The sequence below is a fragment of the Canis aureus genome, chromosome 29, assembly GCF_053574225.1.
Source record: "Canis aureus isolate CA01 chromosome 29, VMU_Caureus_v.1.0, whole genome shotgun sequence".
NCBI lineage: Eukaryota > Metazoa > Chordata > Mammalia > Carnivora > Canidae > Canis > Canis aureus.
Window position 1 is genome coordinate 10,793,445 of NC_135639.1, and position 25,151 is coordinate 10,818,595.

At 44.8% G+C, this 25,151-nt stretch overlaps 1 protein-coding gene across 2 annotated transcripts in view; it reads right to left on the bottom strand.

The window, feature by feature from the left end:
* The window catches only part of PLPP4 (phospholipid phosphatase 4), a 118,478-nt gene extending 102,601 nt beyond the window's left edge, over positions 1 to 15,877 (bottom strand). Inside the window, exon 1 of one of the 2 annotated variants that reach the window (XM_077877413.1) lies at positions 15,719 to 15,876. In XM_077877413.1, the coding sequence (XP_077733539.1) occupies positions 15,719 to 15,774 (56 nt within the window). In that variant the 5' untranslated portion in view covers positions 15,775 to 15,876. Of the gene's footprint in view, positions 1 to 15,718 lie in introns of both variants that reach the window. The other variant, XM_077877415.1, reaches the window with a different exon arrangement.
* Between the last annotated feature and the right edge of the window lie 9,274 nt (positions 15,878 to 25,151).

Below are 25,151 nucleotides of genomic sequence, written 5' to 3' on the forward strand. Positions count from 1 at the left end.
ATTCAACAGAAAAAAAATCAGAACCATAGATCATCCTGATATTGGAATTAGCAGAAAAGGACTTTGTATTATAAATACATTAAAAGATTATAGGGTAAAAGAAAGAGAATGGATGCATAAGTAGAAAACATCAACCAAAAAACTAACACTCTAAAAAAAGAACCAAATGGAAATTCTGGAACTGAAAAAAAAATGAACATCTGAAATAAAACATTTACTGCCTGGGTGTGGCAGCAGAATAGACATAGTAGAAAATGAATAGGTGAATCTGAAGATAAGCCAATAGAAATCATCTTAAACTAAGCCACAGGGAGGAGATAACAATAACGACAAAATAGAACACAGCATTCAAGACTTGTGGAATAATATGAAACTGTCTAACATCTGTGTAATTGAACAACGAGAAGGAAAGGAGAGAGTGAAAAGGGCAGAAGAAACATTTGAAAAAAAAAGTGTCTTATAAATATTTAACTGATGAAAGACATCAAACCATTGCTCTGAGAAACTTCATGAACCCAAGCAGGAGATATACGATAAGACCAATATGGACACATCAGAGTTGACTTGCTAAAAACCAAAGGTGAAAAGAAACTCTTAAAAGCAGCCAATGGGAAAAACATGTGATATTCAGGAAAGCAACAATGACCATGACAGTTGACTTCTCATCAGAAATAATGGAATCTATAAGACAATTCCAAAGCCATCTCTAAATTGCTGAAAGAAAAGTGTCAATCTAGAATTCTACATCTAACAAAAATATCTTTCAAAAGTAAAGTAAAATAAAGGCAATTCCAACAGAACAAAAGCCAAGAGAATTTATTTCTAGCAAATATGCCCTACAAGAAAAGCTGAAGGAAGTTCTTCAGGTTGAAGGGATATAATCCTAAATGGAAAACCAAATCTGAAAGAAGTAATAAAGATTACTGGAAATGGTAAGTATGTGGGTATTTTTTTATGTAATTTCTATAAAGGCATAGCGATTGAGACAAAAATAAACGTTTTATGTGACTTACACATAGAAGTGAATTCTATGTCAATGTATCAAAAACATAAGGAAAGAAATGAAAGAATGCTGTCATAAGATTTTCTTTTTACACTGAATTTGAAATGATGTAATATTAACTTAATTGTAATAGGTAAAAAATGCATATTCTAATCTCTAGAGAAACTGCTTACATTTTTGAAGAAGTGTATCTAAAAATACAATAAAGGAGTTAAGTGGAATATTAACAAATACTAAGCTAAAAGAAAAGAGAAAAAAGAACAAAAAAAGATAGTACAAATAAAAAACAAGTAACAAGGTGGTAGACTTAAACTCAACCATGTCAATAATTGCATTAAATGTAAGTGGCTTAACCACTCCAATTAAATGTCAGAGATGGACCATACTGGATAAAATTAAAAGGCACAACCAAATGCTGCTTGTAAGAGACATACATTAAACATAAAAATGCAGATAGGTTGGAAATAAAAGGATAGGAAATATATTCTGTGCAGACATTAATCTCAAGAAATATAATGTAGCTATATATTGTATTAGATAAAGTATACTCCAAGATAAGGAATATTAACACAAAGATGAAAATTTTGTTAATGATAAAAGGTTCATCAGAAAGAGATAAAATTTAAGGACACTAACCTGAAATGTAGACATAGGAATTCTGACCTCCAAATCACTCAAGGAAAAAAAGGAGGGCAGCAAAGAAAACTTGAACTATTCAGCAAAAAGCAAGAAATTAGTGGACAAAATAAAAATGAAGCACCACAAAAAGAAAGCACAGAATAAGCTGGCAGCAATATGACAAAACATTAGTTATTTCCCCCCAAAATGTAAATGCTCTAGTTACCCTAGTTGAGAGGTAGCATATCTTCACATTAAAAACAGCAAATTAGGGGCACCTGGTTGGCTCAGGGGGTAGAGCATGTCACTCGATATTAGGATCATGAGTTCAAACCCCATGTTGTATGTAGAGATTACTTTAACAAGGAAAAGACCAAATTAAGAATGATTTTTTTTAAAGTGAGACTACAGAGGATTTGAATAGTACAGTTAACTTTCTTTAATATATTTAGAGCTTTGTACCCACCAAACACAAACTATTCATTATGTTCAAGCTATATAAATTTGTGAAAAATTGACCATGTATATGGCCACACAGGAATTCATAACAAATTATAAAACACAGAAATCACACAAGCCACTTTCTCTGATCTCAGTACAATGAAATTACTGTATCATTATCCCTGTATTTAAGACCAGGGAACTGAAGCACAAAGATAAAGCCATTTCCAAGTTTTTAGACAGTAAATAGAAGATTAGTGCTTTGAACCCAGGCATCCTGGCTCTGGAGCTCACAGTCTTAACCTCTGTGCTATGTTTGCTCCCAGAAATAAGGAGCCATATACTTCAGAATTGAACTTGTAATAGAATTCACTTGAAAATCCATGGCAGATGGAAATTTGCATCTGAGAATGGTATCACTGAGAAAACAATGTTTATTTCACAATTGAAAATCAATATACAAGCAAAAATTTAAATCCTCTACCTCACTCCATAAAAATTAATTTCCAATATATTAAAGAATTAAAATTAAACAACAAAGTAAAAAATACTAGACAATATAGAAGATTTTCAATGAAAAAGACCTTCTAAATAGGACAGAAACTGAAACCATAAAGGGAGAAACTGGTAGATTAACTACAAAAAAATTAAAATGTGAACAATAATAGAAATTGCAGGGGCACCTGGATGATTCAATCAGTCACCTGTCTGAGTCTTGATTTCAGCTCAGGTCATGATCTCAGGGTTGTGAGACTGAACCCCATGTCAGGTTCATGGGCATGGAGCCTGCTTGGAATTCTCTCTCTCTCTCTCTCTCTCTCTTTCTCTCCCTCTGTCCCTTCCCCCATGCAAGCACTCTCTGAAAAAAAATTAAATAATAGAAATTGCAAAGAAATTTCAAAGTCAACCATGATGGCACCTGGGTGGCTCAGTCGATTAAGCATCTGGCTCTTGATCTTGACTCAAGTCTCAGTCTCAGGGTTGTGAGTTCAAGCCCTGAATAGGGCTGAGTGTGTAGTGTATTTAATAAAATTAGTTAATTAATTAATGTAAAATAAAATAAAAGTCAACCATAGACATAGAAATATTTGCAACCTATGAAAAGAGATTCATATCTTTGAGGTATAAAGCACTCCTACACATCAGTAAGACAAATTTAAAGATTCAGTAAAAGCATGGATTAAGGGAAATGATATTTCACTAAAGAAATACTAATTGGCCAACAGACACATGAAAAGATTCTCAATATCACCCATTGTCAGGGAAATGCAAATCAAAACCACAATGAGATATCACCTCACACCTGTCAGAATGGCTAAAATTAACACAAGAAACAAGTGCTGGCAAGGATGTGGAGAACTTCGAACCTGCTGGTGAGAATGCAAACTGGTGTGGCCATTGTGGAAAACAGTATGGAGGTTCCTCAAAAAAGTTAAAAACAGATCCAATAATTGCACTACTGCCTATCTACTAAAAAAATATAAAGACATTCATTTAAAGGGATACATGCACCCCCTATGTTTATAGCAACATTAGATACAATAGCCAAATTATAGAAGCAGCCTAGGTGTCCATCCATAGGTAAATGGATAAAGCAGATGTGGTATCTATCTATCTATCCATACACACACACACACACACACACACACACACACACACCATGGAATATTATTCAGCCATAAAAAGAATGAAATCTTGCCATTTGCAATGACATGAATAGAAATAGAGAGTACTATGCTAAGTGAAATAAGTCAGAGAAAGACAAATTCCATATTTCACTCACATGTGCAAGTAAAGAAACAAAACAAATAAACAAAGGAAAAAGAGAAACAAACCAAGAAATAGATTTTTGAACCACAGAGAACAAACTGATGGTCACCAGAGGGAAGAGGAGTGGGGGATGAGTGAAATAAATGATGGGGATTAAAGGATGCACTTGTGATGAGCACTGGGTGATGTATGGAATTGCTGAATCACTATATTGTACACCTGAAACTAATAGAACACTGCTAACTATACTGGAATTAAACTTAATTAAAAAAAAAAAGAAACACCAATTGCCAATACACAAGTGAAAAGACACAAATGTTATACTCTGTCCTGTGGTATAAATATAAAACATTACCAACATCCAGCTTTGGCAAGGATGTCAAAAATACAAAATGTAAGCATGTCTAGCCCTTTGGATGGACAATTTGGCAGCGTCCGTCAGAATTTAAAATACACATGGCCTTTGGCCAAAAAAATTCACCTGCAAAAGTCTATCATAGCAATATTTTTATAGGTGTGCTAGGATCTAAGCATAATTGCGACATTGTTTGTTGTAGCAAAAAATGAAAACACCTGAACATTCCATGAATAGGTTAACATGATGAAACACCACAGGGCCAGTCAAAAGATTCAAGCTGATCTAAAGTAAGTAAAAAAAAATTCAACTCTAGATAAAATGTGCTCTCAGTTTTTTTTGTTCTCAGTTTTTTATTAAACTTTATATTTACTTGCATTTTTGTTACATGTAAATATATAATATATATAAAATATGTTATATACACATGCATATATATGAACTACAGTTAAGCACAACATGGATGAATCTCAGAAATGTGCCAAGCAAAATACTCACACAAGAGTACACACTGCTTAAAATTTTGACTTTAAAAAGTGAAAGGAGGGGTGCTGGGCTGGCTCAGTCAGCAAAGCATGCAACTCTTGGTCATTGAGTTTGAGCCCCATATTGGTCAGGAAGCCTACTTAAAAATTATTTTAAAAAATAAAATAAATAAAATAAAAAGTGAAGGGAATGGAGCTGGCAACAGGAGTGAAAGCTTACACTTTTTGTATTGCTTTAATTTTCACAATGATTTGGGGCAGCCTGGGTGGCTCAGCGGTTGAGCACCGCCTTTAGCCCAGGGCCTGATCCTGGAGTCCCTGGATCGAGTCCCACATCAGGCTCCCTGCGAGGAGCCTGCTTCTCCCTCTGCCTGTGTCTCTGCCTCTCTCTCTCTCTCTCTCTCTGTGTGTGTGTCTCTCATGAATAAGTAAATAAATCTTAAAAAAAATTCACAATGATTTTATAACTTAAAGAAAATGTTTCAGTGAGGAGAAACATCCATTTCCACCACATATAGACACTTTTGTGTAATCCTTTCTAATATGTGTCCAAATCGAACATATTTCCCATAGTTTTGATTCTGAGATCTATTTTCCTTTCTCCCCTCAACTATTACACCATAAAATGTTACCATGTTTCCTCCTGATTCTCCAAATGATTTTTAGTAGACATATAGTACTCTTGCCTGTCCATAATTTATCAAACTATTCAAGTGTTCACCATGTGAGTTTTAATTTATTTTCTTTTTTTGACAAATATATTTGCTTTGTATGGAAAACAGCAATGGATATCTTCATACATGAGGATGCGTCATACATGAGGCACATTAGTGCCTCAACATATTTTTCTAACAGTTCTTAAGTCAAAAGGCAGGAATAATTTCAGGCTGTGCACTGCAATACCTGGGGTTATGTCTGTTTACAATCCCACCTGCAGCCTCAGATCACAGCTGCTTCACTACAATCTTGCACATCTGAGTGCTAATCTCCTCTTTCTGGTTTTCCTTCCAATATTTCAGTTGATATTAAATATAGAAAGGTTGAGGAGTGCCTGGGTAGCTCACTCAGTTAAGTGTCTGACTCTTGGTTTTGGCTCAGGTCATGATCTCAGGGTTGTGGGATCAAGTCCCATCTCTGGCTCTGTGTTCAGCAGACAGTGGCTGAATATTCTCTCTCCCTGCCCCTCCCCTCACCACACCCGCCCTGTGCTCATGCTCATGGACTCTCTCTCTCTCTCTCTCAAATAAATAAATGAATCTTTTAAAAAATACATAAAAAGGTTGATTTTTCAACACTTTCCCACTTCAGATATTTCTAAAGCAATCACAAAAGAATCACCCAGTGCCCTATCTAAGGCTGTTTCATTAGCTTCTTTCTCCCCCATAAAAGGAAACTTCTATACTGATTTTTTAAATTTTTTAATTTGAATTCCATTTGCCAACATATAGTATAATACCCAGTGCTCATCCCATCACATGCCCTCCTTAATGCCCGTCATCCAGTTACCCCATCTCCCCACCCACCTCCTCCCCTTCTGCAAACCCCCCACCCCCGCCCGTTCATTTCGCAGAGTTAGAAGTCTCTCATCGTTTGTCTTTTTCTCTAATTTTTCCCCACTCAATTCCCCCCCTTTCCTTTATGGTTCCTTTCACGATATTGATTTTTGTGATTATGTATGAAAGTAATAAATGTTTACTGTAAAATAATGTGGACCATAAACAGTATGAAGAAAAAAGCAAATGTTATATAATCCCATTACCCCAAAATAACCACCGTTAAGATTTTGTTGTATATCTTTATAGCTCTTTTTTCTTACAGATACAAACACAAATTGATTTTATTACATTACCACATTAAAGTAGCATTATGCACACTTATGTAACCTACTTTTTATCACTTAACAACAGTAATGGATATCTTCCCAAGTCAACAAATAGTTGTCTACATTACTAGCTTCAACGGCTGCGCATTCTTTTGTCCTGGAACAATAAAAAGCATATGCAATGTTATTCTGCTGTTTTCAGATGCACAGTTTGCATTTCTATGGAAATCACAGTTTTCAAGGTGTATTCGTTATTTGTACACTTGTTAGTTCTCTGTTAGTTCTGCTGTCATTTTTCTTTTAAAGAGTTCTCTTATTGATTGGTAAGAGCTTTCTGTATAGGAGGAGCATTAACTCTTAACTCTGTAAATCAGGACAACAATATCACCTTCTGGGAGGCTGCAAAGAGTAAATCATCTAAGGTGTGACAAGTGCCTAAAACAAAGCTGATTCATACTAAGTGTTAAAGCTCCTCTCCTTTCTGCCCTCTACAACCAAAGGGGAGGTATAGGTCAATTAAAAGATAATCTACACATATATATGTATCAGCCATTTCTTCCTCTCCATGACTTCCTGAAAGATTATTCAGAATACTTCCCCAAACTTTCTAAATCCTAATTCAAAGGTCAGCTTTCCTGTGGTACTGAGAGCTGTATTCTTCTTCTTATTATTATTATTATTATTATTACATTGTGATATTAGGGGTTTTTTTCATTGACCTCCATCTCCATCTCCCCCCAGGAAGGAAAAAAGATGAAGCAAGGGAGGGAGATTGGCTTTAATTCCTACTATGTGCCAGTTTTGTAGCAAGCCCCTGTGGCCATTATATTACTTCATCTTTACAGCCTCCTGGTAGGTGATTGTTTGGTCCCCACTTTGCAGATGAGAAAGCTAGGGCATATCTTTACAATCAGCAGTCAGGAAATAATTCCAAAATCCTTACACTGACTAGGGTGCCATGCTGCCCACCCACCTGTTGAGTAAGGACCCAGATCTTGGTTTCCTCATGTCATTCACCAGGACTACCAGGGGCTCTCACAGAATAGTTGCTCAACAGATGGAGAGTAGAGAAGAATACAAACTACATCTCCATTTCAAAAGCACAACTCGACAAAGAAAGGCCAAATCCTTCCTTAAAAACCTCAAATGAATAACCTAGCATTTCCACACCTAGGTATGCATCCAACAGAAATTACAAATATGTTCACCAAAAAAACAATTGCAGCATTATGCATAATAGCCCAAACCAACCATAACCTAAATATCCATAATCAGTAAAATCAGTAGAGAAAGGGGTACAGTCATGCCATGAAATGCTCTACAGCAATAAGAATTAACAAACTACAACTAAGTACAGTACAGATAAATCTCCAAAATATGCTGAGCACAACAGTCACACAAAAGAGTACACGCCATATGATTTCATTCACCTGGACTTCAAAAATGATGTTAGAAGTCAGGGTGGTGGGGCCGGGGGAGCGGGGGCAGTGGGATGGGGTTTGATGGGTAGAGGGTATTCCGGCAAGCCATGCAATTATAAATCATGCATTTTTTTTCCTTGTGTATATTATTTTTAGGTTGAACTAAATGCAATTCCTGTTTTTGTAGGTCAAAACAGTCAAATATCAGCAACTGCATATGGTTCAAACTAATACTTTAATAAAAAAAAAATGTGTTTTTTTTAAAACCCTCCGGTAAAGGAGAAAAGAAATGTCTGGCATTGATTGGCAGACTGCTACCTTTCTGAAAACCAACCTAGATGCTCCTGCAGCTTCTGACCCTGTTTCTTGATCCTTTGTCTTCAGTGGAGACAGAATAACAACCAGTCCCTCACCTCTGCAGGACAGTTTTTCACAGTCACATACTGAAAGGCGGTGATGCGGCCATCCCTGGGCTCAGAGTCCCAGATTCTCTCTGCTTCCTGCTTGCCCATCCCAGACATCCCCAAGCTCCTCTATACCTCTGTGCCTTTAGCCGAATGATGAGAACACACTGGTAGGTATGGTTCTATGTGAATCCACCTCCTCACCGTGAACCAGGGCTTCTAATTCATTCACAGAGCACCAAGATTATCTTTTTGAAGGAAATCACTATGACTAAGATAATTTTCATATTTAAAAACGCTATTATAGGAACATAGAGGCGGGGAACTTTTATGAGCCTTGTGTGGTTCATAAAAGGCACAATCTTTATAACTAATTGAGATAACTTTACCTACAGGTTTTGAAACTCATCATCTCCTTTTGGCTGTGTTACAAGCATTTATCTCCCTGTGGCAAAACATCATCAATTCTCAGAATTCTGGGTTCAGCAGACTCACTGTACAGTGGCAAATAATATTTCAAACAGAAGGCAGCTTCATTTATCAGATGACAAAGCAGAAGCCTCCCCAGGGAGGGAAGAGGTGCTCAGCGCACTCAGCCCAGCACCCGCTGGGGATGGAGAGGGTGTCTGATGGGAAACTCCCCGCACCGGGCTTCTGACCGAGCCCTGGTGATGAGCATAGACTTGGAAGTAAATGATAGGAATGCAGCATTTTCCTTCCACATGGTCCAAGGCAATTATGTTAATACCACTTCTGATTCAATGTCCTAAAATCACTCTTGTAAGTAGCCAGCAATTTAAGTGACCCATGAGAAAGTACAGTGCTGAGCCCACCCCTTCATTAGACAGCGAGCCACCCACCCTGCTCTATGGGGTACGACTCAGTGCATGAGCTCATGGCAAGTTACACACTTCACAGACGGGGACTGAAAGGAATCTTTGGCAATATGTTTAAACAAGTTGATTATTTTATGGAAATCCTATAGTGAATCATTTGTAATCAGAGTGTCATTACCCATAGCACTTCTCTTGAGTGTATATTATGGATTTATCTTAATAAAAGGACAGTGGCCATAACATTACCATTTGCTGAGCACCCGTGATGAGCTGAATATGCTCTCACTTCATACTCTCACTCATGGGGCCTGCTAATATTCCTGTCGAGCAGATGGGGAACCGAGGATCTAAGCTGGATAAATACTTTCCTGAAAGGCTCACCCAACTGAGAAATGTCAAAAGCAGGATTCAGGCCTCAGAAACCGATGCCAAAGGCCACGGACGTGACCATGATGCTACAATGCTGTTCTGAGACTGTAAGGAACAGAGGGGTGGGGAGAAGGCATCTAATTTTTGTTCTGCGTACTGTGGGCACTTAAAGCATCTTATCTCCTAACGTCCAGTGAAGGTGAGTATTGTTCCCATTTCCCACACGAAGAAATATGAGATTCAGGGATTTGAGGCAACTTGCTAGTCAGTGGCAGAGCCAAAATCCACACATAGACCTGCCTGGCCCCAACGTCCATGGGCTTTCATTATGCCACTTTGCCCCGGATGACTCTGCTTCTAGAGAGCAAGCAGACCTATTCCAGGTGTATCATCAGATGGAACAGACTTGTTTCCCAATAGCTAACGAATCCCCCAGATTGTCGTTAACACAGAAAGTTTCCTTCTGTCCCACAAAGTCAGCTGCCAGTGGCTCAACTCTCCAGGGCAGCTGTCCCGCTGCTTGCGTGCTGCAGCTCTGTCATCCTAACACATAGCTCCATGCTCGCCACCAACAGAGAAGGACAATGACAGGCCGCTAAGGGGACTCACACTGCCTCAAGGTCCTCACGGCCCCACCTAATGGCAGGGCTTTAGGAAGGGTAGTCTCCTGCGCGGCCAGAAGGAGAAAAGACCCAGAGGAGACCCTCCTACCATGAGATGGTCTAGACTGCACGTCAGTAGGTCCCAAACGTGGTGGAAAGAAGGAGCCCCTCTTGAAAATGCAGATTCCCAGGACTCCGTCCTACATGTTGATTCAGTTAAGTGTGAACCAAGCCCCGGGCAAACCTGATGCAGACGTGCAGCAAACCGGCCTTGGGGAAGCCGTGTCCAGCACTGAGGCAGATGGCTCCAAGGGACCACCAGAAATTGAGTGCAATCTGGTGAGCACTCGTGAGGCACCGACCACATTCGTGCCAAGGCCTGGCTGGGAATATAAAGAAAGCGACACAGATAACGAGACGGCCCCCGCCCGCACAGCCCAAGAGTAAGCAGTCTGGAGCCAGACTTGGAGCCAGCTGACCGCAACACAAGGTGGAATAAAACACAGGCCCCCGGAGAGCACACTGGAACACAGCGGCACCTGCAGGGCTGGGTACTATCACCTGTCACAAAAGCAAACAGGTCCTGTGGACCGAGCCATCGCTTTCCACCACTGGGCAAGTGTCTAGATATGATGTTTTTCTGTTGCAAACCTCCCCAGGCGCCCCCAGTTACTGCTTTGAAGGGATGTCTGTGCTTCCTTGTAGGGCATGGAGATCATCCACATTTTTGTCCCAGACCCATCTCCTGCCGCCTCCAAACCCACACCTGGTGACTTGATCCCCACCCAAAATCTGCCTCTAAACCTCCCAGCCTTTGCTCCAGACACTTGTCCATAGGGACGTCCTTGGGCCGGGCCCTTCATACCTGCCACTGGACGCTCAAGACTCAGGTGAGATGCCAGCTCTGGGCAGCCTTCCCTGGCACCTGTCTCCTCCTCCTCACCCCTCCCAGGACTAATTAATCCCTCCGTCTCAATAAACTGAGCACTTTGCTCCAACTACCACAACTGTCTCTGGCCTACAGCCCTAGACAGGACTCTTAGGGGTAATAATGAAAGATATGGTAGTTTCTGTCAATATTCCAAAAACCTACCTGACAGCCAGTGCCCTCAAGCAAATCACCTGGACCAGCTAATGTGCCAAGTTCCCCTGTGTCTGTTTGGAATTATTCCAACCACAGTGTAGCAATGAAGGGGAAGGAAAGTAAATAGGACAAGTGCTTGCGCCTAGAAGATGCCAAAGAAGCATCTATCTGTCAACGGGATGAAAGATACAAATGTTTGAAGGCCAAACTTTCAAAGCCTGTGATTACACTGGGGAAGATAACAAATAGTGGTCCACTGTGTGCTCACTTGGCCAATCTGTGAGCTCCCGGGAGGCCCCCTCGCCTTCCTTTTTCAAACATCCCCGGCACCCGACACAGGCCCCCTATATAGGAAGTGCTCCAAGAAGGATGCAGGATTGATCTGAGTTGAGGGAAACACCATTCATTACCTGAGCAACCTGGTCTCCCAAGCAGAACCACAGCTCCTAGGGAGACATCCCAGACAGGGGGCCACCTGGAGTCACAGAGGGGAGAGAGAGGAGGAGGGAGGGCCTGAGGACCCCAGGAAACCCACGTTCACAGGTGAAATAGGCTGATCACCTTCCCCCTCCATCAGCATTTCTGATTGTCATCATATTTCCAGGGCCCTATCTGCAGTGCTAAAAATAAAGGGTTTTCCGGGCAAACTGATGTCCTAAGGCAAGGGCCGATAGGGGCAGAAGTGTATAGGCCAACAGTTCTTTAATACTACCACTTAGGTTCTGACCTGGAACTTTCCATATCTCACCCTCTGGGCTCCAGAGATCTAAAGAAGACCCTTCAAAATCTGTAACATGCCCTAATTCCATCTCGTAGGGAATGGGAACCACAATCACCACCCAAAGAGCCCGATGTGAGAACCAGTGACAGCTCTTTCCACACATCGTTCCATTTGCTCCTCCAGAGACAACAGGTCACATAAGGGGATGGCTTCTAGGATGCGGTCACTTTCGCTCTAGTTCCAGAGGCCTGGTGCTGGACACATTCTATCTCAGCAGCTGGGAGCCTCGGGACATGGAGTCAACTGCCTGTTCAGATCCAGACTATACCTCCTGCTACCTGAGTGTCTTCAGACAAGCCATTTATCCTTTCTTGGTTTCTTTATTTGTAAAGTGGGGAGAGTGAAGTGTCCACCTCAAGTGAGACAAGAGCAGTCCCACAGAATGCCTTTTGCACAGTACACCCCTGAGAGCCCCACACCAGCTGTTACTTCTTCTGAAGAAGTACAGCAAGGTTATTGAGAGTCCAGATGACGCAGAAGGAGCATCTAGATTTAGATTCGGAGCTGCCCTTCTTAACTCTGTGATTTGGGCGGCTTCTTAATCTGTCTGTGTGTCAGCCTCTTCATGCATGAGCACAACGCCCAATATACCCCCTCCATCAGGTGTGTATGAGGCGTAAGTGGTCCGTGTGACTGTCTTCGTTACCGCCTGGAACATAATAAACCTTCAATAAATGGCACTCACCGTACTGGCGATCGTAGTAAAACAGGAGCTAATATACTACCGGTCTTACAGCGCTGCCTGCGGGGCTGCTGACTGACCACCTTGTATCCACACTGCGCTTGCTCGCTGAGGTCTGGGGCTGGCTTCGCATGTACGTAAAAGCTCACAGGTTGTCTGCTGGAGTCTTAGGTGGCAACAGGATGGAGGAAGCCCACCGGAGCTCCTTCTCTCTGCTCTGCCCACAGTCCTCAAGTAAGAGCAAAGAGTCCTCCAAGCCAGCTTCCAAGCACTAAATGCAGCCCCAAAGCTCCACATAATACTTTGATTTTTCCTAAACACTGGGGTCCTCTAACCAATTTTTTTTTTCCTTTTAGATTCAGCTTTATGTGCCAGCCCTGACTTGGCATCACCTGTTACTAATTTTCTTCCCACTGGTTTGAACTTCTTAGGAGGGCTGCCCAAAAGGCGCTGCTCACTTCTTGGATGACCTACAGGGGGTTTCCTGGAGAGTATTCTCTTGGGATCCTGAATCACCAAACCTTACCACTAAACCTGGCCTAGAGACAGAGAACCGGTTCCCTAAGAGAAAGGAAACGCATATAACCCTACAGCCTAAAGGTCCCAAACTGCATTTCATTAGTGCTACCTTCAAATCCACAGGGGCATGTGGGCATCAGGTGGTGGGATCCTGCTGTCACACTGAGCAAATGCAATCCGGGAATAAGCCTGCGTACAGGTGATACTCCCCGAGAGGCACAAGCTTGCAAAGAAGCAAGGTATCTTCCCCCAGAAAAAAATTATTCTGTTATCCTGAGAAATAGGGTACATACACCAAACAGAAGCAGATGATGAATTTTACAGCAGCAGCAAAAGTGGATTCAGTTTGCCCGGAGGGACTTTCTCAACCTACTCAGGTGAGGCCCTGCTACCGAGACCACCATCTTTATGAGCAGGTGAGTACAAACCACTGAATCTTGCCATCAGACAAGCGCTGGCAAAAGGAAAAATAAAACTCACACAAGTCATCTCACCAGAAGCTTATCTAGAAAAACAAAGGGTCATCTGTATCTGTGTGCGCCCAGCCTGTCCTTCCGGAAGTCGTTATCTGCCAATGATAACAGCATCTGAACATCCAAGATTCCCACCCCGGGAGTCTCCCAGTGATACCAAAGCTGGTCTTTGCTGGTAAAAGAGCCACACATTGGACACACTGTTAATATTTCCAATTGATATGAAATCAGGGAACCATCCAGAAACACCATCACCGCCCAAATGTTTCCCTTTGGGTGAGGGCCGATTCCCCCCATTACTTAATACAAAGGGGAAGTTGAGAGCAAAGAATACAAACTGCCTGTCTGATTTTTACATAACATTCTTTGAGGAAGCAAAAAGCACGTAAAACAATAATTATCACATTTTCAAATCCACTGCACAGACCATCACATATTTGTAAACATCTCAAGAATGTTTTGGGAGATATGTGAAGGGAAATCTGAAAACACTATAAATACTTGCCTACCGTCGGACCCTTTTTTCATCTGACAATTCCCAGCAGCAATCAAACCAAGCAGCCTGCGAGCCTACCTCACTTTATTTCAGCATCACTCTCACACACATTCACCAAACAAATGTTAAATCCTACTGTGCACTGAACACTATTTTATCATTTCCATCACATGATAATTTAATGGGATTTGGCCTATCTGCCAATTGCAAACTGTCCCCATGTGATCACACGGCAATCACTAGTTTTAATGTATGGTCCAAAGGTAGAAACACTGAGAAAGAGGAGGGAAAAGTGGTGTTTGTTTTCCCAAATGCATCAAAACCCAACTGAAGTTCTCGTTCCTTTTTCCGAACTGAATAACAGCAGTGTTTAGTCAGAAGCTGGGAGAGGGGGCTTGCCTGCATCTGGGGGAACTCACCGCCCTTTATGATGATGTGAATAAACACTCTGGATGAATTTAATCCCTAGTGAAGAAAAACATGCAAGAAAGGGTCTTTCTTTCCATGTGTATACCCTGGGCTGCAGGAACAGAAGTCAACTCACAGCCTCCCACCTGCCATCAATGACTCCGGATTGGGGCAAGAGGCCAGAGAGGGGCCTCCTGTTTGGAAGGGCTGCATGGGCTTTTTAAAAGAACCCGGCAAGTCCAGAAAGTTCATGCAACTTTAATATTTAAATCGGGTCAGAAAACAGCCACGGGCCGAGGAGCAAAAGGGAAACTGACCAGCTAACGTAGGGTCAAGTGCAGGTGCGAGTACCCGGGGGGACAAGAGACTCCGGGGGCTGCGGCGTGGGTCTGAGCGGGTGGTGCGTTCGGGGCTTGCATCCGGGAGGCGGAGACGCGACAGCTCCCTGCCGCTGGGCCCGGGAGCGGAGGCCCCTGGGCAGCGGGTTCCCGGGGCGCCCTGGGGTTCAGGCATCTCAGAAAGGGCCTGTGCGGGAGACCCCGCCTCTTCCCAAGATCGCCGCTTCCAGGTGCAGGCGCTCGGAGGCACCGGGGGCATTTCGCGGCTGTCCCCGGGGGCCCCCGCGCGCACCCCCGGCGGCCACGGGCTCCGCACCTCGGGCCGAGGCCCCCGACTTCCCGAGCCGCCCCCCGCAACAGTTTTCCAGCCGGAGAAGTACCGCAAACGTCTCCTGGGGGAAAAGGCTCATCCGAACCGCGGGCGCCCAAGCCAGGGACACGGATGGAGACGGAGCCGGGCCCCCGCGAGAAGGGCCGGAGGAGGCAGGGCTGCCGACGGCGGGCTCGCAGGTCGCTCCCGGGGCGAAACTTCCCGCCTCCCGGAGCAGCCGCGACTCCCCGGGCCGCTGTGCGCAGCGAGGGGGTGGGGGGCGAGGGTCAGGCCGGCTCCCGCGGTCCCTCGGCGCCCGGGTCCCCGGGAGGGAACCAGGAGGGCCCCGGAGGACACGTCCCGGGCACCGGCGGGAGGGAGCCCTCGAATCCAGGCCCCGAAGGGACGCGGTGGCGCAAACAAAGTTGGGGCGCCGAGGCGCTCGGTGCGCGGGTCCCCCCTGCCGCGCCCCCGCCCCCGCCCCCGCGCAGCGCTACTCACACGAAGACCCCGAAGAGCAGGGCGCGGACCCCGATCTCGATGGCCAGCTCCCGCATGGCGCGGCCGGAGCAGCTCCCGGGGCGGCGGCGGGTGCTCGCGGCGGCTCTCGCGGCTCGACCGGCGCCGGCTCGCCAGACCCGGGGCGGCGAGGGAGGCGCGCTCCAGGCCGCGGGCGGGGGCGGGGGCGGGGGCGGGAGGCGGGCGGGAGCGGGCGGCGGGGGCGGGGGGGCGCCGGGGCTCGCCGACGCCGAGCTGGGGGCGCCCGGGGGAGTCCCCGCGCCCTGGCGCCGAGCGCCGCCTCCGCCCCCGGTCCGCGCCGTGCGCCCGCGGCCCCGGGAGGGGAGCGGACGGGAGGGGAGGGGAAGCCCGGGGAAGCCCCGCCGCCGCCGCAGCCGCCGCCGCCTCCCGGGCGCGCTCCCCGGCTCCCCGGCTCCCCGCGGGTGGGCGGCCCCTGCGCCCGGCCCCTGCGCCCCGGGTCCCCGCCTGCGGCTGCTCTGCGGCTCCGGCCTCGGGCTCCGCTCGCGGCTCACGCGCACGTGGGCAGGTGGCAGAGGCGCGCGGGGGGCTCCCCAGCCCAGGCCGCCCCGGCACCCTCTGCTCCTGCTGGAAAGAGCTTGCTCCCTCCCGCTTTGGGCTCTCCCCACCCCTTTCCGACCTGAAATTCTTCACCCCCACCCCTTTTTTTTTTTTTTTTTTTTAATTTTTCTAGGAAGTTCCCCTGAGAACACTCTCCCAGGCTTCGCTTTGGCCTCAGGACTGCCAGCCAGGCTCCGGCGCCCTGGCACACAGACTGAGGGCGAAGGTGAGCCCGGCTCTTGGCCAAGACCACGCAGCCCCTGGGACGGGGTGCCTGCGACCCCCACCCTCAGCATCTTTGGGCAGCTGCGCTGTGAAACGAGAAACAAGAGACTGGAACAATCCCTGCCCACGACAGGCCATCCTGGCCGCTCAGCGCTGACACAGCATTCAGTCCGAGCACCTGGGGCCGCTGGGGCTGCAGGTTAGACCAAGAGCCTCGTCCTTAGGGGTCATTGTCAAAGGCCTGACCATCACCCCCTGGCGGGTGGCTCAGAGTCCAGAAGAAATTTAGCGTTGTTTTCCCATCATCTGTCACGATTACGTGTACTTCCTTTAGCTTTACTGATTTAAACCAAATGGAGGTTCAAGATGCAAAGTTCACATTAATCATTACTTTGTCCTTGGGGAGACCAGACCTCTTGGTTTTAGGGGAGATCCAGCCAGGACTTTGTGAGCAGGAGAAATGGATTAGATGGTTGTCCCTGGGAATGAGGAGCCATATCTCAGGCTTGGACAAAAGGGGGAGTAGGTAGGAAGAAGACGACCGTTGGAAGTGGGCTTTGGCATCAGCAAAGTACACAGACCCTACTTCCAAGGGGACACATGGCACACCCAAGATACCTAAGCCCAGACAGCTCAGGCTCTAGGGACAGAGAGGGAGAGGAAGAACCATCCTAGTGGAAGGGACTTCCTATCAAGACCACAGGCAGGAACTGCATCTGACTTGCCCATTGCTGCACATCCAATGCCTGGCACAATGTGCTTAGTGAGTCTTTGGTGAATAAGTGGACCATATGCCCCATCTGGCATGTGGGGTGTCAGGTGTGGGTGGAATGGGAAGAACCTGGACGGAGGAGGTATGGTTCTGTCTCCTCTGTGTCTTGGGCCCTGCAACATCCTGGACACAACCGAATTCTGATAGGCTGGCAAAGTGGTGAAGGAGATCCCATAGTCAACCCAGTAACCTCTAATGACCCAGATCTGAGACCGTCAGGTGGCTGTATTCCAGGAGGGAATACTAACAAGAGCCCACATTATCAAAATATCACTTTCCTATAATCATCAACCTAGTAGAGCCCATCCATGCAACACTGTGTACTAGGTGCTACAATTCATAATCCGTATCTTCCCTCAAGAAGATGGGGAGCAAGAGCGCCATGAAGAAATGCCGAGGGACTATGCAAATCAGTATTAATAAATGCAAAGGATCACTCAGAGGTCAAAAGTTAAGAGTCATTCCTTTGGTCTGAGATGGCCAGGGACCTAGCCTTGTAGAGGACAGTCGATCCTTATAGGGCAGAGTAGGAAAACACAAAGGGAGGAGATCCGGGTGAGGGCAAGAGTGTAGGTACAGAAGTTGGAAGGGGTTTGGAGGGCATAGTCAGTCCCCCTCCCTGGCAGAGGAGAGAGGCAACCAAAGGTAGGCTCATGGTGCAGACCTAGTTGTAGTATCCCTCCCCACCAGAGTCTGTCACCAAGACCACAGAATTAGAATCTTTGTACCACACTAATTTTGTCATGTTTGTTTGTATTAGAGACACCGAGAGAGGGAGTTTGAAAGAGCAGGCGATCTCATTGCTGTAGTCATTAAAAAGTGCTTTTGAAACACATACATCTAAAGAGCTGCCCAGTTAACCTCCCATCTGATGCCTGAATCTTTTCCATTGGTTCTTCCCACCTCTCTGCTCCATCTACACTGTATTGGCTTCAGTCTCAGGTTTCTGGTAGTTGGAAGTTGGCTGCAAGAATCCCAGCTTTGCATGCTCTCAGGGTCCAATCTGGTGGGAACGACTTTGACCCCGATCCCAGCCCTCTCAGCAAAAGTGTCATTGAGGGCCATTATCACTGCCCTACATGAACCAATCACTGTGGCCGGGGGACTCGTGATGGATCGATTATCTCAAGCTGGGTCACAGACTTGATCCCTAAGCTGGGAGTGGAACCTTCATCCTAAACCCCTGAGCTGAGAATGGAGACAAGGTGGACCCACAACAGGGACTGATAACTTTGGAGTAGGAAAGTTGTTTGATGTGGAGCAAACGAACGACAGCCAGCACACCCTCGTCCATGCCACACCCAGGCGGAATGAAGACAGCTCACATGCCCCCATGAGCTCCTGGCTAAGCCCAAGATCTTTCAGCGGTGAGTGAGTTATCCTGGGAGCTCCATGGTGAGATAACATCACTTCTGCCTTTGTCAGTACAGATTTGCAGCACTGCCTTCACACAAAGCCGTGATGTCACCCGAGGCTTGTCCTCCGATGCCCAGTGTCTTCCTCTCCTCTTTAGTCCTGTCGGCAACTCTGGCAGCTGCCCTAATGATCTCCTTTTTCATTTACCAGAGCTGCCTTCGAGGGGAAGCTCTAGCCTTATTCATTATATAAGCCTGGATCAGGATATTTTGTGGGCTCTGGTTTTATAATATAAGGGAGGTCACCCTTGAAAGGCGGACAGATTCTCTCTCCATTGAAAGGGGATTGAAGATGACATTCTTGGTATCTCAAATCCCACAGCGCAGGCAGCCAGTTCCATGGGTTTGGAGATGGTGGGCTCCAGCAGCTGTGCAGCTGTGGATGTGTGCCAAATAATAGAGCTCTCCAGAAGTGCCATGCATGCATCCCAGCAGATAAATGAATTGACAAGGGAGCGAAGAAATGAAAGCAAGTTAGATAAAGCAATCCAGCCGAAGCCCCCAGGTCCAGCTTGGCAACTCCTACTGGGTCTTCATAAGACTCCCATATGGAATGTAATGTGTTCTCCAGGGAAAGAATCATGGATCAGAGCTTCTCAGACGCTTGAGCACTCTGTCTTTAGAGTCTCAATCATCAGAAATAACATAAACACGTCCATCCCTTGCCTCGACATAGCACCATAGCTGTAATGCATGAGACTGATCTTTTAAAAATCACATCAGAATGTAAACACTCAAATGACCACAGTTTCCCCTAATGCTTTTATGGCTACCCACGTTTTCAAAGTGCCACTCTGGGAAAACCTCCCATATCTTATATTGAGCTTCTGAGCATGCCAAGAAAGTCCCCCTCATCCCTCCATAAACTTGCTTCTGCTGTTGGATATATATATATATTTTTAATCCCCAAACAGTATCACGCAGTACAATGACCTCATGTTGACCAGACTTTTAGCTATTTCCAAAAACCAAAGCCATCTTTGGAGAGCACAGCTTTGCAACAGTTTCTTATAATCTCATTTTCAGAAGTTACACTGTCTCTCAATGACACCTACCTAGCTGTTCTAATAAAAGTGCAACATGGCAACAGGCAGGCAGCATGGTGACCCTGAACTTCAGAGACCCACACATCCAGTCTTTACACTCTGGTTGCTTGGTACAAACTTGTTGATGTGGCCAAAACACCAAGGATCCAAGAGGAATTCGAGGAGAAGTCCTCAAGTTCAACCTGGTCCATGAATGTCTTCTGTAATGGTTAATAAATATCTGTCTTCTTGAACACCTCCAGGGATGTGGAACTCACTCACTGCTCATTCCATTTCTGGAGAGATCTGTTGTTGTTTGAGGAGAAACAGTCTATATCCGTGGCTTCAAATTGTGCTTTGTGGATCACACAGACTGAGTCTAATGCCTCTTCCTCTATATCACAACAGCCTTTAAAAAAAAATGATTTTATTTATATATGAGAGACACAGAAAGAGAAGCAGAGACACAGGCAGAGGGAGAAGCAGACTCCCCACAGTGAGCCTGATGTGGGACCCAATCCCAGGACCCTGGGATCACTCCCTGGGCCGAAGGCAGACGCTCAACCACTGAGCCACCCAGGTTCCCACAACAGCCTTTATTCTACAACTCAAAAGACAGAGGCATGGAGATGGGTGGGGTGAGGGAGGGAAGGAGAAATAAAGAGAGACAGAAAGAGAAGCTTCTCTTTTCCAAACTAAATATTCTCAGTTCTTTCACCTTTTCAAGTCATAATATTTATAAGACCTTTGAGGATATAGCACTATAGATTCAACACTGAAGTGCATTAAGTCAAATTCTACCTAATAAAAGATAACTTTCTTGCTTCCGGGAAAGATATAAAGCACACTGAAAATGATTTAACCCCTTCATATCTTTAGACTAGTTGCTATTCTGTCCAAGGAGAAAAAAATGTATGAATTCATGACGCTTTCAGGAAAAATAAAAAGTATTCCTTTACTTCTTAGAAGGCTTGAAGTTAGAAACTTTCTTTCCTAGCACAATGTTGTCTATTATTTTCAAATTCATCATGTGAAAACCCAGAATATCACTGCCTTTACTTCATCCAAAGCTAAATCTTTGTGTGGGAGCCACCAGCAGGAGTCTCACTGACATAGATGCTGTGGCACAATTAGAATCCTGCACTATTAGTGAAAGAAAACAAATTAAAGACTAAGAAGCCTGTGCACTTAGTGCCCAGCTAGTTCTGCTCCCTTGCTTAGATCCTGGGAGTCAGGGACAGGGCCAGGGGCAGGACCAGAACTCAAGCCCCTCATTCACAGTCCAGGGCCCTTTGGATGACATCTGACTATATATATCTTGGTTGAAATCGCATTGTGGTTTTGATGTGTGTTTCTTTGATGGCTGGTGATGTTGAGCATCTCCTCATGCATGCTTGGGCCATCCTGCCATCTGCTTTTTGAAGGACCTATGCATGTCTTTTGCCTATTTTTAAAAATGGGTTTTCACTTTTGGTTATTGATTTGAAGTAATTTTTAATATATTCTGAATACTAGTCTCATGTTAGTTATGCCTATTACAAATATATTCTCTCCATCTGCGCCCTAACTTTGCATTTTCTTGACGGTACCTTCGGAAAAAGCACATATTAGTAATCTCGATGGAGCCCAATTTATCGATTTCTTCTTTTATGGTTGTTCCATTGGTGTCCTAAGAAATCTCTGCCTACTCCACATCTGTGAAGATTTTCTCCTACGTTGTCTTCTAGAAGCTTCGTAATATTAGCTTTTGTATTTAGGTCTGTATTCTATCTTGAATTAATTTTTGCACCTGCCATGAAGTAGGTGCTGTGGTTCTTTCCTCCCCTTAGGATATCCAGTCGCTTCAACATCGCTTGCACAGAACACTATCTCTGCATGTTGAATTGCCTTGGCAGCTTTGTCCAGAACTGACAATTTGCATGGGCTCCCTCCATTCTTTTCATTTTCTCCACCCATCTCTTCGGGGTCCCGCTCTGTGCTACCCAAGCCCAGGGGATGTGTACAAATGATCACAGCAGATTGATTCATTATGACCAAACACTGAGAACAATGCACATGTTCATTAGCAAGAGAATGGATAAATCATGGTGTGTTCATGCAATGGAATACTCATTATTCAATAATAAAAACGAAGGAGCTACTGATACATGCAAATAAATGAATAAATCTCAAAAGTGTAATTTTGAGCAAAAGAAACCAGACATAAAAGAGAGCATACCATATGATTCCATTATATGAGCTTCTAGAACAGGCCAAACAGGGCTGTGGGTAACAGAAGCAAACTTGTGATTACCTCTAGGTGGAGACAAAAAAAGTGGTACAAGGGAACTTTTTGAGGAATTAGAAATATTCTATACTTATCTGAGATGCTGAATACATGGGTGCATCCATTCTTCAGCATTCACCCAACTGTGTCCTTTAAATCCGTGTATTTATTTAATCGTGTTTATGTTATGGCTCAGTTTTTTTTTTTTTAAGAGGAAGAACAAAAGAAAAGTAATAGGTCACCAGATGTGGATATTCTCAGCAGGATCCCTCAAGCAAACCGTGCCAACTCAATTCATCCAAGTGTGCTGCCTGCCACGGGGTCAGGTGCACTCAGCAAAATCCGCTTTGGTTGTTTCTTAAAGACCCAAACTGAAACGTTGCTTCTAGGAAATATTTGAAATCTGTTCAAATGCTCCTTGCAAGGAGGCACTCAGATACCACTAAAAGCTGTTGTCTCACCGCTGATCTGATCAGACCGGTGAGCTCAAGACTTCCTGGCCATTCTTTTGGGGAAACTCTTCATTTGTTTCCAAGCTCTTAGCCCCATAGCCAGAAATCATCCTCCTGGCATCATGTGCTGGCTGCCTTTCTACCTTCAGAGAAAGGCACGGCCAGCTCCACACAGCGTCACCTATGTCTTCTTGTGTCAAGGGAAACCAGCCTACTCACCCAGTCCATCCTCTTCCCTCAACACCACCTCTGCTTTGTGAGTGCTGTGAAACTATGCACCAATGGAAAGCAAAATGTTCTTATCAACTAGGTGCTACAGAGCACAACTGCTCTCCTGGGAATGGCGTCAGCTGTGGGGCCCCTTCAGCAGGGGCTAGGGGAGGAGGTGCCTGCCCAGGATAACTGGAGAGGTAGGTAGGCAGGGTTTCTGACCTTTATTAGCCTTTGCTGATGGCTGTCATTTCCAGCTTCGTTCATGTTGCAATGAAGGTTTTCCTCTTCAAAGATCCCCTTTGGAAGAGCAAATTCTCCCAGGTGAACTCACACCTTAGGCTGTCTGTGAACAAAGTGCCTTTTTCTCCACATCGGTCTGCTAGTTCCAGCACACAATGCTCAGGCAGTTGCATGGCTCACCCAGACCACTAAGACGGTGAGGCACAGAGAAGCAAAGGGCAAGTCTTCAGTAAGAGGTCAGTGCCCGTCCTGGCCCAACCTGCCCAACCGTCCTGGCCCAACCTGTTCTCTGAGAACAGATATGCCAACCTGCGGGGCAGGTGAAGGTGGACTTGGCTGCCCTTTCCTTCCTGTCATCAACCCCTGCTACTCAAGCTCCATACCCCGTCCCATGCACCCTTCCTCCCTTCCTCAGGCACTGGCCCTGGGTTCCATATCCACTCTCCTAGCAGGCAATTGCCTGCAGGTTGGTATATCTGTTCTCAGAGAACCTCGCATATGCCAGATACTCAGAACATCCTTGTGGCTGAAACTACTTCCAATCTTCAAGGCCAAGAGGTGAATCAATGATCATTTCTCTAAGAGTGATTGATTGAAAACCCCACTCAAGGTGACCCAGATGACAGGATCCAGAGGGGAACTCTGGGATCAGGCTCAGCTTGATCCAGAACTTAAACAATGAATGAAGCCTCAGCGTCTTTGGCACCATCACTCAGTGCTACTTTTCTGTTGTCTCCAACATCAGATTCTTCTTTCCTTGTGTGGCAAGTGGATTCTTGTTGTTCCAGCTTATGGCCTCTCAGTCTCAATTTCAGTAGATATAAAAGTGTGTGTGTGTGTGTCAATAGCTCCTGCAAAAATCCTGACATTTGCTCTGATTAGACCAGTGTGGGTCATGTGACTATTGTAGCTGACGAATGGGGTGTAACTATGCTGATTGGGATAACGCTGGATCATAGACCCATCTCTCAAACCAAGAGGATTGAGAGTGAAACAGGAGTAAAGCTTTAAGCTAAAGTCTGTTACTTTGAGTGAACAGATATCGGGAAGGCAAAGTTCAAATGCCCATCACACAAGATGCCCACCACATAGACCTCACTGGAAGATAATCATCACAAGTACGGGACTGGTTTTTACATTCCCTGCTAGGTCCCCTTGAAAAATACCTGGCGCCAGAGTAGCTACTCCGTAAATATTAGTTTTTGTCATATGGGCAAATAAGTGAATGAAGCTGCAAACACTGGCTGAATCTGCTAACTATGGTATTACATGATTTTGTCTTGCTCATCTCTTCCTTGAGCCAGACAAGATTTTAGGGGAGAGTTGAGTCGACAACTACATCCAGCAGCTATACCTATCTCACCTGAGAGTCCATTTGCCACTTGAGCTTAAGGGAGACAACACATTATTTTCTGTCATGGTATAGATGACATTTGATATATACACACACATATATAATATAACCTTCATATATATCTAATATATATGAAATATATAGGTGATGTTCATATATATGAATATATATGAAATATATATAGATGATATACATGACATATGAAATATATAATATATATGAAACATACAATATATAGATGATATTCAAATATATATGAAAAAATATATATATATTTATTTAGAGAGAGAGACTGCATTTTGGAACCCAGCTTCTAAAAAAGTCTTTCCACTCTTTATTCTCCCACAAAGAGATTAAGGAGAGTCTACTGCAGGGCCAATGTGTTTAGAACGGCAATGGATGGATATATATATACACACACACCTGACACGGTGGCCCCAAACAGCACTGCCAATGATCACAGTACAGGCTTTGGGATTTCCAGAGCTACTCCCTTGTATACATTCAGCCTTTGCAGACATAGAACATTAAACTACCTCCTTCCTGAGAATAAAGTTTGCCTTATCTGACTTTCTACCAGCTTCTCCAGGTATGACTCCCAAAGCCAGGAATTTCCCTGGTCATGATGTATGTGTAATGCTGGGATTTTAGTGGGTACATAAACCCCCATGAATTGTTTTAAAGCTTGGGGTATGTGTTTCTTTTTCTATGAGGGTCTATAATTTTTATGTGACTCTCAGAAAGCTGGCATCTCGCCATCACACAGATCTTGAGAATGAAGCTAACAGGGAGAAAAGCAGAGGTAAGATTTGGAAGAATCAGGCACCATGACCATTGTATGAGGCCTGGAGACAAGCTCTGCTGAAAAACGCTAACACTTGGACTTCCCAGTGAC